General features: G+C 35.0%; 1 protein-coding gene across 2 annotated transcripts in view; it reads right to left on the bottom strand.

Moving 5' to 3' along the window:
• Nucleotides 1-15,390, bottom strand: part of USP6NL (USP6 N-terminal like) — a 91,093-nt gene that overhangs the window by 60,276 nt on the left and 15,427 nt on the right. The window contains exon 1 of one of the 2 annotated variants that reach the window (XM_012740344.3): nucleotides 2,447-7,987. The exons of the other annotated variant lie outside the window; for it this stretch is intronic. Within the exon in view, the coding sequence (XP_012595798.2) occupies nucleotides 2,447-2,501 (55 nt within the window). The 5' untranslated portion in view covers nucleotides 2,502-7,987. Of the gene's footprint in view, nucleotides 1-2,446; nucleotides 7,988-15,390 lie in introns of those variants that run through there. 2 annotated transcript variants of the gene reach the window in all.

Here is a 15,390-nt window from a genome sequence, read left to right as displayed (position 1 = left end):
GAGTCTGCTACTTTCAAAACAAGTCTTACAGATTGCTGAATCTTTAAGCCAAATATGGCTCTGATAAAAATAAAATCTAAATTTGAAAAACCAAGACACAGAAAAAAAAAAAATCAACCTCATTAGTAACTAAAGAAATATGAATTTTAAAATATCACTTTGCACCTATCTTAGACTAACCAAAAATGTAACTGACGTTGCTCAATGTTGATAACAATGTGGGGAAATCTGCAGTTCCTTACAGTGAAGATAAACATATAAATGTATAAAATCTTTCTGGGAAGTAATTTGATAATGTGTCAAAAATCTTAAAAATGAGCACATCTTTTTCCCAACAATTCTACCCCTAAGAATTTATTCCAATGAGAAAATCAAACAAGCACAAGGTTGTTTATAATAGTAAAAACAGAAAATTGGAATCTGTACATTTTTAAAAGTTTATTTGGGAAAAAAATATTTATGTCACCACTTTTTTCAGTTAAACTGCAAAATGTCAATATGCTTTCCTTTGGGGGAAGTGTGAATAAATAAGTAAATAGAATGATTCAATAAAATAAAAGTACAGATTAGTTGTGTAGACTTTCACAATCAATTAATGCAAACACAGGTCTGAGCTAATCAACTCAACTACACACATCTTCATCACCCTATGTTAGACTCAGGAGGCTTTGTCAATTCCTTTTCCCTCTTCTGTTGCCCAGTTTTAAAACATTACACTCACACTTCAACCAAAAGGCAAGGAAAGCAAATTGATAGAAATTAAATTCAAACGAGGGAACTTGACTACTTATTAAACTCTATTTCTATTATCAGAGCTGCTATGCATGAATTTCTTTGGTGATCAGTCCAAATTCAACAGATGAATGCTTTCTTGCAATGTATTTTACACCAGTCCTTTATTCCTGCTGCCAGTCCTAGGAGTCTCAACTATATCTCCAAAATAACCATGAAAAGTGTAAAAGTGTAAGATAAGAACTGGGCATGGTATGGAGTTGGGAAGGAAAGATGCAAAGTATCCCAAGAAAACTTCATTATGGCAAAGTATAAGATATAAAGCATTACACAGATCATGTTTGCCACCCAGCGCGTGTCTGGGACAAAGATGATGATGTACTTTAACATGATTAGGACAGTTGACTCTAAATCAAATAAATGAGTTCTAAATCTCTAAATTCCCTTAGAAAGTTCTCATTCTTATGTTTCCCCATGGGCAGGGAATTTTATAATACTAATAAATGTATTCTAAAAAGAGTAGATTTAAAGTCAAACTAATTTCATAAAATATAGCCAAATTTACTTCTTTGAAGAGACTAAATGGAAGTGCCAATTTTCCCAATACTGAGTTTAGAGACTTTATTTAATAATCTGTACTGTGAGGCAATCATCTATAGAGTAAAAAGTCCTATCCTCTTGCAGGATTCACTAAGTTAAATTATGTTTCACACTATCTGATCTGTGGTTGAGTAGTTTACTAAGAATTAGAATACTTCCTTTGGTTTCATTCTGATTGCTTATTTAGAAATTCCATTGAAAGAACAAGGAGTTTGTCCCAAAACCACAAACAATGTCAACAGCTGTATGTATCTTCGTACAAGTGTGAACAAAGTTTCAGGCACCTATTAAACAATAACTGCGGTATTAGTTGGTACTTATACCACATCATCACCAAATAAAAATTTAATCAGGGCATTATTCCAACAATTCACACTGCATCTTCATGCTCTCCTTGCATGATAAATCCATAATTAGTAAAAGTTTATTTGGAAAAATTGGTTTGAAATGCAACCCCACTTGTTGCCAAATATCATGGTAATTAAAAAGTCAACATTATTGTTAAAATAAACGTAGCCAAAGAAAAAGTTCCTAACATTAAAAATAAAACCATGTATTAGAAATATGTGGATCAACACTTTAAATATCAGCCCTCTTATTTTACCAGAATATTTTTAATTACATTATTCAAACCAAATTAAATCTAATTACTTTTATTAATTTTACATCTAATATAACAAAGTTTCAAAGTATAAGGCATATTTTAGGCAGTACGGATCAGAAGATGTTTGGATACTCAAGCACATAGGAAATACTCAAGTATACAAGAAAAATATCTCTGGGCATAAATTTACAGAAGAAAATGGCAACTATAGTATTTTAAAAGTATTTAAAAAATTGACAACTATATGATTTAAATCCATTTAAATCTAAATTCCCAAGAACTTTCAGAATCAAGTATCCCCCTAAATTACATTTAAAGGCAGCATTGTTTTTAATATCTTAGAGTCATTAAATGAGCCACAAATGATAATGAAAAATTCATATATCAAGTTACTAAAGTAACTTAATCAAATTCAATAAGACAAATTAACAGCTGATCATTTTTCCTAGTGCACACTTTGACTTTTGAGTGTTAAAAACATCAACAGTATCAATTTTAAAAGTACCTTACCCTTTGTTAGATAATCAGTCTGACCTTGGAAATTAACTAAAGCTTCAGTCCTCATAGAGTAACTTATCTATTCCAAGATTTCATTATTATTTTATAGTTCTCGAACACACCAAGAGCATTAGATGGTACCTCACACATTCTGCAACTAACTAAAACAAAGAAAGGAGAAAGCAGGTCTACTTTAAACTATTTGTGAAACAAGCATAAGAAAGAAAAAGTTTCAGATGCATTCTGTCCTTTTCTAAGGGGAAGAAAAAAGATCTTGCTGTGATCACATGGATATTCGAACAAAGATGATTTTTGTTGAGGGTGAAAACATGTCTTTCAGGCTAGATCCCAACCATGAACCATACCAGCCTACACCCAGCATTCCATCAAATAACAAACAGGGGCTTTAAACAAGCAGCTTCATAACATGCCTTAATCTTGTGCTTCAAAATTAGCCACTTTCTTAGCACTTTTAACAAAACTTATCATGGAACAACAAAGAAAAAATTTATTTAAAACATTAAACTAAAGCTAAGTAGGAATGCTATTCTCATACACATTTTATATCTTAATGTAATTTTTCATGATAATTTTTAACATGAAACCTGCAGCCCCTGTTTCAGACAGTAAGCAAATACATACTAAAGCAGTAGTTTTGGACATTTTTAACACACTACACACATACAAGTGAAACGAATGTTTCATGAGGCACTATATGTTGTAAGCACTGTAAGATGGCACTGTGAAATTTTCCATTCTGTTTTATTTATTCCTTTCTTCTTCCTTTCATTGTTTCCCTTTTTCTTTTAAATGGGTAGGAACGTACAATTTGGAAACCACTTTGCAAAAGTAACAGCCTTGTCAGAGGCATGCCTGTGAACATTAATTACACTTAGCTGGACACCAATGAATTAAGTTTATGCTCAGCTAAACCCAGTTGTAACATTCAACTAAAGCAAAAGATCTCAGACATTCAGAGAGTGGGAAAAATTTAGATATTACAAGGTGTGGTAAGCTAAAGATGCCCACAACCCTTCCCCCAAAGATGCCCACATCCCAATCCGTGGAACCTGTAAATGTCACCTCACATGGCAAGAGGGATTTGCAGCTGTAATTCAGTGAAGGATCTTGAAATCGGGAGATTATCCTGGATCATGCAGGTGGCCCAATGTAATCACAGGAATCCTTACACAGGAGGTGAGAAGATCAAAGGAGGAAGCAGGAGGTGTGGCAGACACAAGAGGCTGGAGTGACTCAAGGACTGGTCGGCAGCTTGAGGAAAGCAGACAGCCACCAGAAGCAAGAAAAGGCGAAGAACCTTTTTCACAACTATAAAGTATCCTGAAGTATTAACATAATTTATTCAACCAGTCCTCTTAGGAATTTGAACTAGGAGTTAACGATAAAATATAAATTTTATCATTTATATTTGTGGCTAGGAGTTAAAGATAAAATATAAATTGTTATATATATATAAAATATTTAAAGCATGAGCTAAAGAGCTTTACAGATAATGATGACCAAAGGCAAGTTGAAAAATGAGGAAACAGAAACCACCAGTAAGCAGAGAAAAAGTAGCTGGTGCAAAGAAAACAGTACCTGAGCTGCAGAGCAAGGCAGAGTCACCACTAGAGAGGCCGTGTAGCCCAAGAGAGACAGAACAGCCCATCCCTGAAGCAGCTCCATGCTTCAGTCCATGATGGCTTTCATTTCCAGTTCAATGGATTCATGTAGCAAATGCTCTTTTTTCTTAAAGTAGTCTGAATAAGTTATTTATGTCTTACCTTGAGTTACTAAATTACACCTCATCTTTCAAGCAAAGTCAATGGTGCCTCTCAATCATGGCTTTGGTTATCTGTGATCACTTTCCTACGTACCATGGACTAAGATGTGTCAAGAATAAAGATTGCTTTAAACGTTAAGATATTAATAAACACCACTATTCTGTCATGGTGTAGATTCAAGGTTGGAAGGAATGCTCAGAGGAATAAACGTAGTGAGAAGATCAACATCAAAGCTTAAACTAAAAACAAACAAGGTAAAAGAAGGTGCACCAGCAATAAGAGAACCTGAAATACCAATTGTTTTGAGTGGTCATTCTGGGCAAGATGAAATGAAATATGGACACCTAAAGGCTACAATATACTTGATACCTAAAACAGCTTATTCTGACATAGCTTCCCAGGATATGCTAAGCCAACTTACCAGCCAAGAGTCCTGTGAGAAGAACTGGTCCAGGATTTCCTCCTGTCCCTTTATCCCTGTCCCCACCCTCTACTGGGAGATCATCTATAATCCTGAGAAAACAAAAACAACTCAGAGCAGTCTGGGGGCAACTGTTTAAAGGCATTTTGCTCCTGACTAGCAGCCTTACCCATTGACCACAAGTTCCTGAAATTTGTGATAAAAAGAATAATGAGAATAGCCAATCAGTAGCTTATTATTTTAATGTAAATTTTAGATAATAATTAGGAACCAACTCTTCTTTTTTCTTAAAAACTCACTTGTAACTGCTGCTAATTGGAGTGTATATTCAGGGCAACTTGAGTCTATCCTCCCATTTGGCCACCCTCAAGCTTTGGGCTTGAATAAACTCTCCACTTCACATTTTCTGAATCTCATTGTTTAAGGTTGACAATCCAACCCTATGTTCGCTCCTCTGCACTATAGCCCAGTCCCTCATAGAGCTCTCATAACTATGCTGATTCCACATTGGACAAGTGTCTTTTCAAAAATTGCACAACCTCAAACCCGATTTATCTTGTTCCTCCTTCCCCCACTAGCTTAATAATCTTGGAAAAATCATTTGGCTCCCTTCCCTCTTTCTTATGTTCACTTGGGAACAACAACAAAAGATCCTGATCATAGCTGCAATTATAAAAATAGTATAAATAATTACAATAGCAAATGAAAGCAACATACATATATGAAAGAACCAGTGCCATAAACCCAAAAGTCCTTGGGAATGCCTAGATTTCTTCTTCAAGAGACACACAAGTTTCTGTCTACATCTTCACATTCCTCTAGTTTAATATGCATTGTTGTCTAATACAACAGAAGTGTCTAAAAGAAATAAACCTAAATGTTCCTCAATTTTTAACTTTTAATTATGGGCACAAATGATTTATACCTTTGTATTCAAAATATCTCTTATGCCACTAACAGCATTAGTATCATTATTTCCACTATATCATGCTTTAAATTAATAGTTTTTAAATTTTTCATTAGATTTGCAGAATATATTTCTTCAAACTCTTCTATAGAAGCCCAGCAGCCAAGCAAGTAGGGTGAGTGGGCTGGGAAGGATACACCAAAGTCCTGTTATTCTCCAAATGAAAAGATCAATAGTGTACAATTGTTAGGTTGTTTATAAGCACATTTTTTTAAAATTATACTTTACAGACTCCTTTTTTTTTTTTTTGAGACAGTCTTGGTCTGTCACCCAGGGATCGTAGTGCCATGGCGTCAGCCTAGCTCACAGCAACCTCAAATTCCTGGGCACAAGCAATCCTCCCATCTCAGCCTCCTGAGTGTCTGGGACTATGTGCAACCATAACCGGCTAGTTTTTTCTATTTTCAGTAGAGACGGAGTCTTGCTCTTGCTCAGGCTGGTCTCAAACTCCTGACCTCAAGTGATTCTCCCACCTAGGCCTCCCAGAGTGCTAGGATTACAGGCATGAGCCACTGTGCCCAGCCTGTGGGCACATATTTTTAGGTCATTAGGAACAGGATGTATCACCAATATGTTAAACATAGAGCATCACCCTCAGTAGATATCTAACATTTCTATAACTAATATTTAAATTATAGTTTTAAAAACAAGTCCTCGGTGGGCTTCTATTACTTGCTTCCTAATTTCTAGAAAGAGGAGAAACAAAATAATTTATAAAGTCCTAGAAACAACTGCTGACAAGAATTCATTATAATAGAGAAGACAATTTTTTCTCAAATGGAATAAAAAATTGCAGACTGCTTGTATATGTTCATCCTTACCACTGTCCATTACCATAAAGGTAGAACTCTCCACTGCTTCTTTTGATCTACTGTATTTCCACATTTAGTACCTATAATATTTTATTGAATATATTTATTTACATGTCTCTTCTATTAAACTATAACCTCCATGAACAAAAGACAGTCTCTCATCCATCATGGTACTTCTAGTATGTATCACACTGCTTAGCACATGGTAGGTGCTCACTAAATATTTCTCAAAATGGATTTAAAAATTACTCAAAATTAATCACTAAAGTGAATTATTCAACCAAGACTTAGTATATCAATTTATGTTTAAAATGAGACTTATAACCTATTTTCCAGACATACCTTCACTGTAAAAAGTACACTCTTACTAAAGATTCTTAGCTTTCTCTTATATATTTGTTCAATTTTTATTCTATTTCAAAGTGCAATTTAAAATTTTATTAAGACTCTAAAATTCAGACATGAAAAGTCACAATCTATTTCCTTAACTTAGCACTTCCAATTATTTACAAGTCCTTCATATGCATTTTACATGATGTAGGGGGCGCTCAGTGAAGATGAAGGACATCAGAGACTTGTGTGATGTGTTTGTGTTCCAACCTTCTCTTCTGCTTTATCTGGCTCCCAAGCTGCCCACAGAGCCTCACAGTTTCACTTCCTTCACTGAATGGTTCTGTTCACACCACTGTGTGTGCTCCCATCATGCTTCAAGTCCATGTGGAGGAAGTTCAGCTAGGGCAACACTTGACAACTCTCCACTCTCCCCTCGCTCCTCTCCAAGAGGCAAGAAAGACTTCTGGGGTCAACAAATCTTAGAAGAAGCAAGGCAGCTCCTGTTTTCTCTTTCAACTCCCTGCCCCTGGGTGCAGGTTCTCTCTGATCTGCTCTCCCAGCAGGAAGGTGCCTGCCCTTAGGGGAGGCCTGGGGTTGTCTGGCTGTGTGAGTCACCCAGTGGGTAGGTCTAAGTAAGTCAAGCAAACTAAAGTTGCCTTTCGCTTCAAATCTAATGCCATGTCCTCCAACAGCCACCAGAGGAGACAATTTGATCTCCATCTGTCAGTCTCCTGTCCCTTACGTCTTAAGTAAAAGAAGCAGTATCATAACTGACTTCCTGGAACCCCCCCAAATCAGACAAGTAACTCCCACATTTATGTGTAAAATGATTCACAGAGGAAAAGGATATAAAGTGATGTAACAATATTTAAATACCATTACTACTGGAGAGAAACATAATTACTAGCTGTTGAATATGAATGTAATTCCCACATTTGGGGGCAGGGTTGAATGACAAAATTGCCAACAACAGATACTTACAACCAAGACAAACATATGAGTCATTTTACTCAAGTAAAACTCGCCTACAGTTGCTGACAAATTCAAGATTATACTTCAGCTGCTTTTCCAGCAAGCAGTATGATTGTTTCAACAGATGACACAAGACTGGTTTGCAACAACTCCTTGATTGTGGATATTTTATAAACTGTTTATTGAGAGTTTACTATTAATATGTGCCAGACACTGCACTGGGCATCTAACACACATAATCTCACTTAATCTCCACAACAACCTATGCTAGTTTTGTGACTATCCCCAATTTACATATGGGGAGACTCAGGTATGGAGCCGTTAAGTAACCAAAGTCACATGGGAAGTGGCACAGCATGACTTAAAGCCAGGCTGTTCAATTTCAGAGCCATGTTTCTAACTACCAAGCTCTTTTGCTAAAGTATAAGCAGATGATCTTATTACATTTCTGCTCAGCTCTAGTAGTCCTTACATTTCTTTTCTTAGAAATATATCTATGTGATTCCTATGAATTCTTAACAATTGTATTTTCTGGATTACAGTAGCCTTCTAATCTCATCACATGAAACTGTCAATTATTTGTGCAAAATGGAGATGAACCAACCATGTTTTAAAGAATCTAAGAACGATTTATATGAAATACTTTTTGTGATCATAAGCAACTGTACCTCCCACATTGCATTTTAAGATGTGTGTTTTAGGAAAATAACAAGAAATGATCAAGAAACATGGAAAACGTTGCCACAATAATCATCAAATGGATCCTGAAGTTGACTTTATTAAAAGACTATACTTTTAGTTAATACTAAAAACTGCCTTCATGATTAATTTCCATGATTATGGAAAGGGTTCTAATGAATCTATTTTATTTACTTAACTTCCCCAACTTTTTCCCTAGCTCATTCAGAATTGTAAGCATGTACATTTATATTCATTATAATAAAAGTTAGTGTTGAATCTGGCCCAATGGGTATTAACAAAAAGTGTTCCAATTACAGCAAATTCTTATAGACCAGATGTAAGAAGAAAATTCATAGACTGCTCACCCTGACAGTAAATAACTAATTCCACAGTGGTAGCTGTCAATCCAATGGTAAATTTTCTACTCTTTAAATCAAAAATAATACAAAAAAAAAAAAAAAAAAGGCCGGGCGCAGTGGCTCACGCCTGTAATCCTAGCTCTCTGGGAGGCTGAGGCGGGTGGATTGCTCAAGGTCAGGAGTTCGAAACCAGCCTGAGCAAGAGCGAGACCCCGTCTCTACTATTAATAGAAAGAAATTAATTGGCCAACTAATATATACAAAAAATTAGCCGGGCATGGTGGCAAATGCCTGTAGTCCCAGCTACTTGGGAGGCTGAGGCAGGAGGATTGCTTGAGCCAGGAGTTTGAGGTTGCTGTGAGCTAGGCTGACGCCACGGCACTCATTCTAGCCTGGGCAACAAAGCGAGACTCTGTCTCAAAAAAAAACAAAACAAAAACTGTGCCAATAATGACACTCAAAAACAAGAACTAATTAAATACTGCCTAGAACAACTGAGAAGCATATAAGAAGAACTGAATTATCCTGCTATGTAAGTATTATTTGGTCTCTGAATGGCCCTTGGGTTCACATTAAACCACAGGACCATCAAAAGCCAGCAATTTGATAACACTGAATAGGATATAATAAATAAAAATGCTCATATCATACTGAAACTGTCACGCAATCTTTTTTTTAAAGTGTCCCAAGCCGCAAGCATAGTACCACATAATTCACATAGCATACAGCTGCTTTCTACGTACCTCCCCTAACAAATCCTAAGAAACATTATATATAAGTATCTCCTATGTATATGGTTTATTATGATATGTATTCTTTGCACTCTGTTACTATTATTGTGCTAATGATGTTCTATTAGGGTGACCTGTACAATACGTAAGATTCATTTTACACAACAAACATCAAAAGTGCCATACATATAGGGTAGTCACTCCCCAGGAGATCAGCTGAATTAAGCAGCAACTATGAGCCTGGCTCATAAGTAACAGCTAGCATTTATTCTGCTTTATGTATTTGATCACATTTAATATCCCCACATCAAAACTATGAGGTAGATGTCATTATTATTCATTAAACACACAAGAAAACCATTAGGTTAATTATCCTGCAAAGATCACAAAGTTTCTAAGTTAGAGATGTGGCTTTTGGACCAAGGCAAGCAGGCTCCATAGTGCTCTTAATCATTCCACTCCATCTTTGAATAAACAAAATGGCAAGCAAATGAACAAAGATTTGTCAAGAGAATCTGTCAATGGGGGCCGTCAAAGTAGCATTAAATAAGGGCAAGAGGCAAAGAAATGCCCTCAAGTCAATAGGCAGCCAAAGAGGTGTTTCGAAATAGAAAAGAGGCGAGAAAAGCTGTAGAGAAAATGAAGACTACCCAGGAAGAACAGCTGCTTAGTAATAGCTCACATTTGTTGAGCAGTTATTCTCCATCAGGTACTATGCTAGGTACATACATTATCTTGTTTAATACTCAAACAGCCCTATTATAATCTATATTTTATAGAAATTCTCAATTATTCATGCATCTTACAGATGAGAAAAATGAAACTTTGAGGGAAAGCAACCTGCCCAAGGTTACATTAATGTCCTAGGCTCAACTCAAACATGCATCTGAAAGCTCCAAAGTCTATGCTCTTGTCCACTGAGCTACAAAACTAAGCCCACTAAGCCTAACAAGAGATAGAGGGGGAAAAGGAAAGCAGGAGAATTAGAATGTATCCGTGTATCTCCAAATTAATAAATTATAAGCTACCAAGAAACCATTTCATGCACAGTAACCAGGAAGTGAGTTAGCTGATTTCTGTGTACTCAAACCAATACGTTCTGGTTGTATTTCTGCAAGTGAACATCCTACTCCAATAAAAAGAAAAATCTTCATAGATTTTAGGAAGAAAATAGTGACTTCTCAAAATTACTTATTCCTCTACACTTTCAAATATTCAAGTTTCCAAGAGTTTACTGATACTATAAAGCTGCCATAGTTTTAAGGACATAAAATGCATTTTGGTAGTATCTGATTATTATAAACAAGTAAGCTAGTTTTTCCAAATGATAAATTGGGGCAGCTCAATATTGTTCTCATATACTACTAGATATAATTAAAATTCTCCTGTAAACTTCTATTTTTCATATGACACTGATCTTGCCAACCATAGTTTGGCCAACAGTCCTTGTTAAGGACATAACTGCCAAGGTTGGAGAGGGATTAATATATACAAAATACTTCAATAAACTTGCTGACAAACAGATTACATTACTTTCGCTGTGAATGGTAATTACTTTAATTGGCCATTTTTAATATAGCCTATCTCATAGGTATCCAATAAAACCAGCAATGCTTGACAATTTCCCACACTTCCTATGTGCCAGGCTCCTTTCATGTACTGAGAAACAGATTATCAAGACAAGATACCTGCCCTCAAGAGGCTTATAGCCTTGCAAATGAATTAAAAAATCCTTACCACAAGAGATTTTTTCACCTATCATACCAGCAGTGAGAGAAAGGCAAAAAAACCCAATCCTTCTTAAAGCACATCCCACAATCTACAGAGGACAAGTATGTTACTGCACAATGCACACAGTTTCTAACATGAATACAAACTACAGAGCAGTTAATGGCTTAATTAAGCCAAGTTAATGGCTTAATCACCAAGAGGTGATTATCTAAAGTTAGGACAGAATTTGAGCAAGATCATTCTTTGTTTATTTTAATATTATAAAAGCCAATTTGGATTTTTCTTACAGGACTTGTCTTCAGTTTGGCTTATGTTCCTCTAAAAACCTAAGCACATCTAGAAATCAGAAGCTCAAACTGCTTGGCCAGTATAATAGAATGCCAACAGAAACTAAAGTTAATTACCTACTTCCTTTTAAATGCTACTAAGTACCATAAATCTTTTGGAAAATGTGGTTATCTTTATTTATAATATGCGTTAGAAAGGGCTTTCCTACTGAATTATGTCTGGAACATGCATATATCTGTAAACACATGCAAACTATTGTAGTTTTCCCAAAATGTACAGTCAACAGTTCCACACTCTGACTGATTAATTTAACAAATTAATACTGTTTCGTGAAATTAGTCCATACACCAATAATTTTACTCCATTTCTGATTTTGTTTTTGTCTAATTCAACATAATTCCTACTAATCTCTCTACCACTTATTGACATAAGCTTGGGGAGGTCACAACCTGCACAAGCTTCAGTCCCCTCACCTATAAAAGAAAAAGAGTGATGATAACAAAAGCATTGGCTCACATTTACTAAATGGCCACTGTGTGTCAGGTACTGTTTAAAGCATATTATAATGTTCTACGTGTATTGTCTCAAGCGTGTTATCATATGTAAACTCAAACAACCCAGACAACACTATTATTGTCAACAAATGACAGATGAGGAAAGGGAGGCACTCTGAAGTTTCCAAATGTCTCGCAGCAGGTGGCAGAGCAAGATGGGAACAGTCAGAATCCAGAGCCCATACATGAAATCATTAAGCTACAGCTGCCTAATATTTATAAAGTATTTCCTGCCCAACTCATAAAATTCTTGTGAAGATCAGATTTAATCAGGCTCATTAAAAGCATTTTAAAACTTTTTAAGTGCTATCTAAACATAAGGTATGTATTATTAGTAAAGTCTTAAGGACATGATTAATAAAATTGACTGTGGAGTTACCTAAGAAAGCAAAAGTTAAATTTTTTTTTAAATATTAAAAGAACTGGAAGGAATCTTAAAGCTCAACCTCTCACAAATGATTAAGTCCCCTCTTTAACATCTCTTAATAAGTAGTCACTCAATTTCTTTGTAAGGCTTCCAGAGATGAAAATCTCACAAGCTCACAGGTCAGCCCATTCCATCTCAAAATGTTCTAATTATTATCAGAAATGTCTTTCTTTTAGTGCTAAACAAAATTAGGCTTTTACCCACGAAAGGCTGATAGATACAAATCTTTGTCATATTCACACTGTCCAATACACGACATTTATGAAAGTCGTCTTTTAAATTTGACTCCCAAAATTCAACATGATACCCCAGAAAAAGTCTAATCTACAAACAAACATTCATTTTTTTTCTGGTTGGCAAGTCAATTTACTGGCCTCATATTAGCATATACTTAATTAAAATCTCTCAGTCCTTTCTTAGAAGCTTTCTCAGTGTAGAACTTGACATTTTATTGTTTTTAATTAAATCATTTTTCATTTTGGTCCAAGATTCTAGCCTGTAAAGGTCTTCGTAAATCTTAATTACATAACCTTACTTTAGCTAGCTCTATCAATTTTGTGCCTTTCCCCTTCACTTCATAAATCCAATAATTTTAACTGAATTTTCATCCTAGCCACGGAAAAACTGCTGAGTAAGCTAAAATCCTGGGACACACTGGCTAAGATCTTAATTCTGACTAACATCATCAAATTAATTTAAATATTGCCTATTAATCCGTTATAAAATTTTACACGAACTACCTCTCAACCATTATTTCTTCCTCTAACCTATGGTAGGATCATAGAAGCTATAATATCAAATACCTTTCTAACACCCAAATAAAACCTATCTCCAACATCTCCTTAAGGTTGCCTGTTCAGTGATAACAAAAAAAGAAAGTTATATTAGTTTGTTCTTGTTATATCCAGAAAAGCCCCTGAAGGTTATTTCCTTTTAAACCAATTCATAAATCATTATTTAAAAAAACCAAGCCAGAGTTCTGATTAGAATTAGCATGAAGTCCAAATTCAGTTTCTAATTACCAGAATCCACCCACACTCTTGTTTTGAGTCTAGTCTTCTGGTATCTTTTCCATGTTCTACTACCCTTAAAAGACTGTTAAAATTACTCCCAAATAGAGAGTCTAAGGCTACAGCTCATCTAATCCTAAAGACCTAAACTTAAAGGGTTTTATTATCTACTAACCGATCTTGGGCTTCAATGCCTTTCCTTTCTGTCCATTTTCTTTCTCAGTTTAAAGATAACTCTGCTTTAAAAATAACAGCAACAACAAAAACCAATGGAAGCATGAGTCCGGGACGTATATGCCTTCTTTGCCATGTATGTTTACATTATATGATCTATTCTGAACAGCAGGCCTCTCTGGTCATCACTGATCTTCAGGATCCAAAATATGCTTCTGGAAGTGCTTTATCAGATTCCACACTATTCACAGATGTCAATCCATTTGTCGAATATTCCTGACAATGTTTTTTAAGTATCTACTACTCTTTTTCATTCCTTATTGGTTACAAGCCTTATCTTCCACCTTTCACTCAAACTCTTTTTAAACATGAACTCAAAGAGCACCCAACCAGCTACTTTACTATATGTATATTCCTTTATCTTTTCTTTCTCATTAGAACAGTCACTGTAGATTTTTCTTCTATTGATCCAGTTTTCCTTTCAGTCTTTGAATGTAATCAAGCCTGCATTTACTCTAATGTATTTCTAATTCAACTTCCTAAAGATAATCATATATCGCCAACTGGGTACAGAACCTTCTTCCTTTACTAGTACAAATTCTAAGTTACCATCATTTCTACCTTACCAATGAGTATTGCCTTATTAGTTGGAATTAGCCTTAAGAAGCAGAGCTCCCTTCATCGTTCCTACAACCTTCTACAACCAATAAAATAAACAATATTTATTCCTAAAATATATGGTACTCACCAGTGAGATTTTAAAAATGCATTGATTTATATTTGATTAAGCTCTGTTGTCAGGCTTAAATTCATACTGAAAAAGATGGTTATAAATGATAGCAAGATCTCATAAGCCCAAAGGTGTCAAAGCAATTCAATGAGGAAAAAATAGTCTTTATGACAAATGGTACTGAAGTAAATAGACATCTATACAGGGATAAAAATAAACCTTGGCCTTTACCTCATATGGTATACAAAAATCAACTTCAAGTAAATCATAGCCATATATGTAAGAGCAAAAACTACTGAACTTCAAGAAGAAAACAAGGAAAAAATCTTTATGATACTAGGTTAGGCACAGATTTCTTTACAATAAGTACAAACTAGAAAAGTTGATGAAAACAAAGCTCATCAAAATTGAAAATTCTTGCTCTTCAAGAGATATAGTTAAGAAAATGAAGGACAAGGCACAGACTGGGAGAAAATATCTATAAAGCATATGTCTGACAGAGGATTATATTCAGAATACATAAAGAATTTTTACAACCCAATAAGAAGACAACTCATTTTTTTAAAATGGGCAAAAAATTTGAAAAGACACTTTATAAAAGAAGATAAATGAATGGCCAAAAATATATATAAAGTATATAAAAAGATGCCCAATATCACCAGTCATAAGAGAAATGTACCTTAAAATCACACTGAGATACCACTACTGAGATACCACTAAGGACAAAGTTAAAAATACTGACAATACCAAGTTTTGACAAGGATGTGGACCATCTAGAACTCTCATACATTGCCAATGAGAATATAAAATGGTACAACCACATTAGAAAAGAGAGGATGTATCTGATAAAATTAAGTAGAAACTTCATCATATTAACTAGCAGTCTCACTCCTAGGTACTTAACCAAAAGTAACAAAAACATTTATTTATTAAGATGTTTATGTGAATGTTCATATATTCCCAAACCAAAAACAATCCAAAT

Source organism: Microcebus murinus, chromosome 25 (assembly GCF_040939455.1).
Source record: "Microcebus murinus isolate Inina chromosome 25, M.murinus_Inina_mat1.0, whole genome shotgun sequence".
In the NCBI taxonomy this organism is placed as follows: Eukaryota; Metazoa; Chordata; class Mammalia; order Primates; family Cheirogaleidae; genus Microcebus; species Microcebus murinus.
Note: the sequence above shows the minus strand (reverse complement) of the source record. Positions and strands in the feature narration are given on the sequence as shown.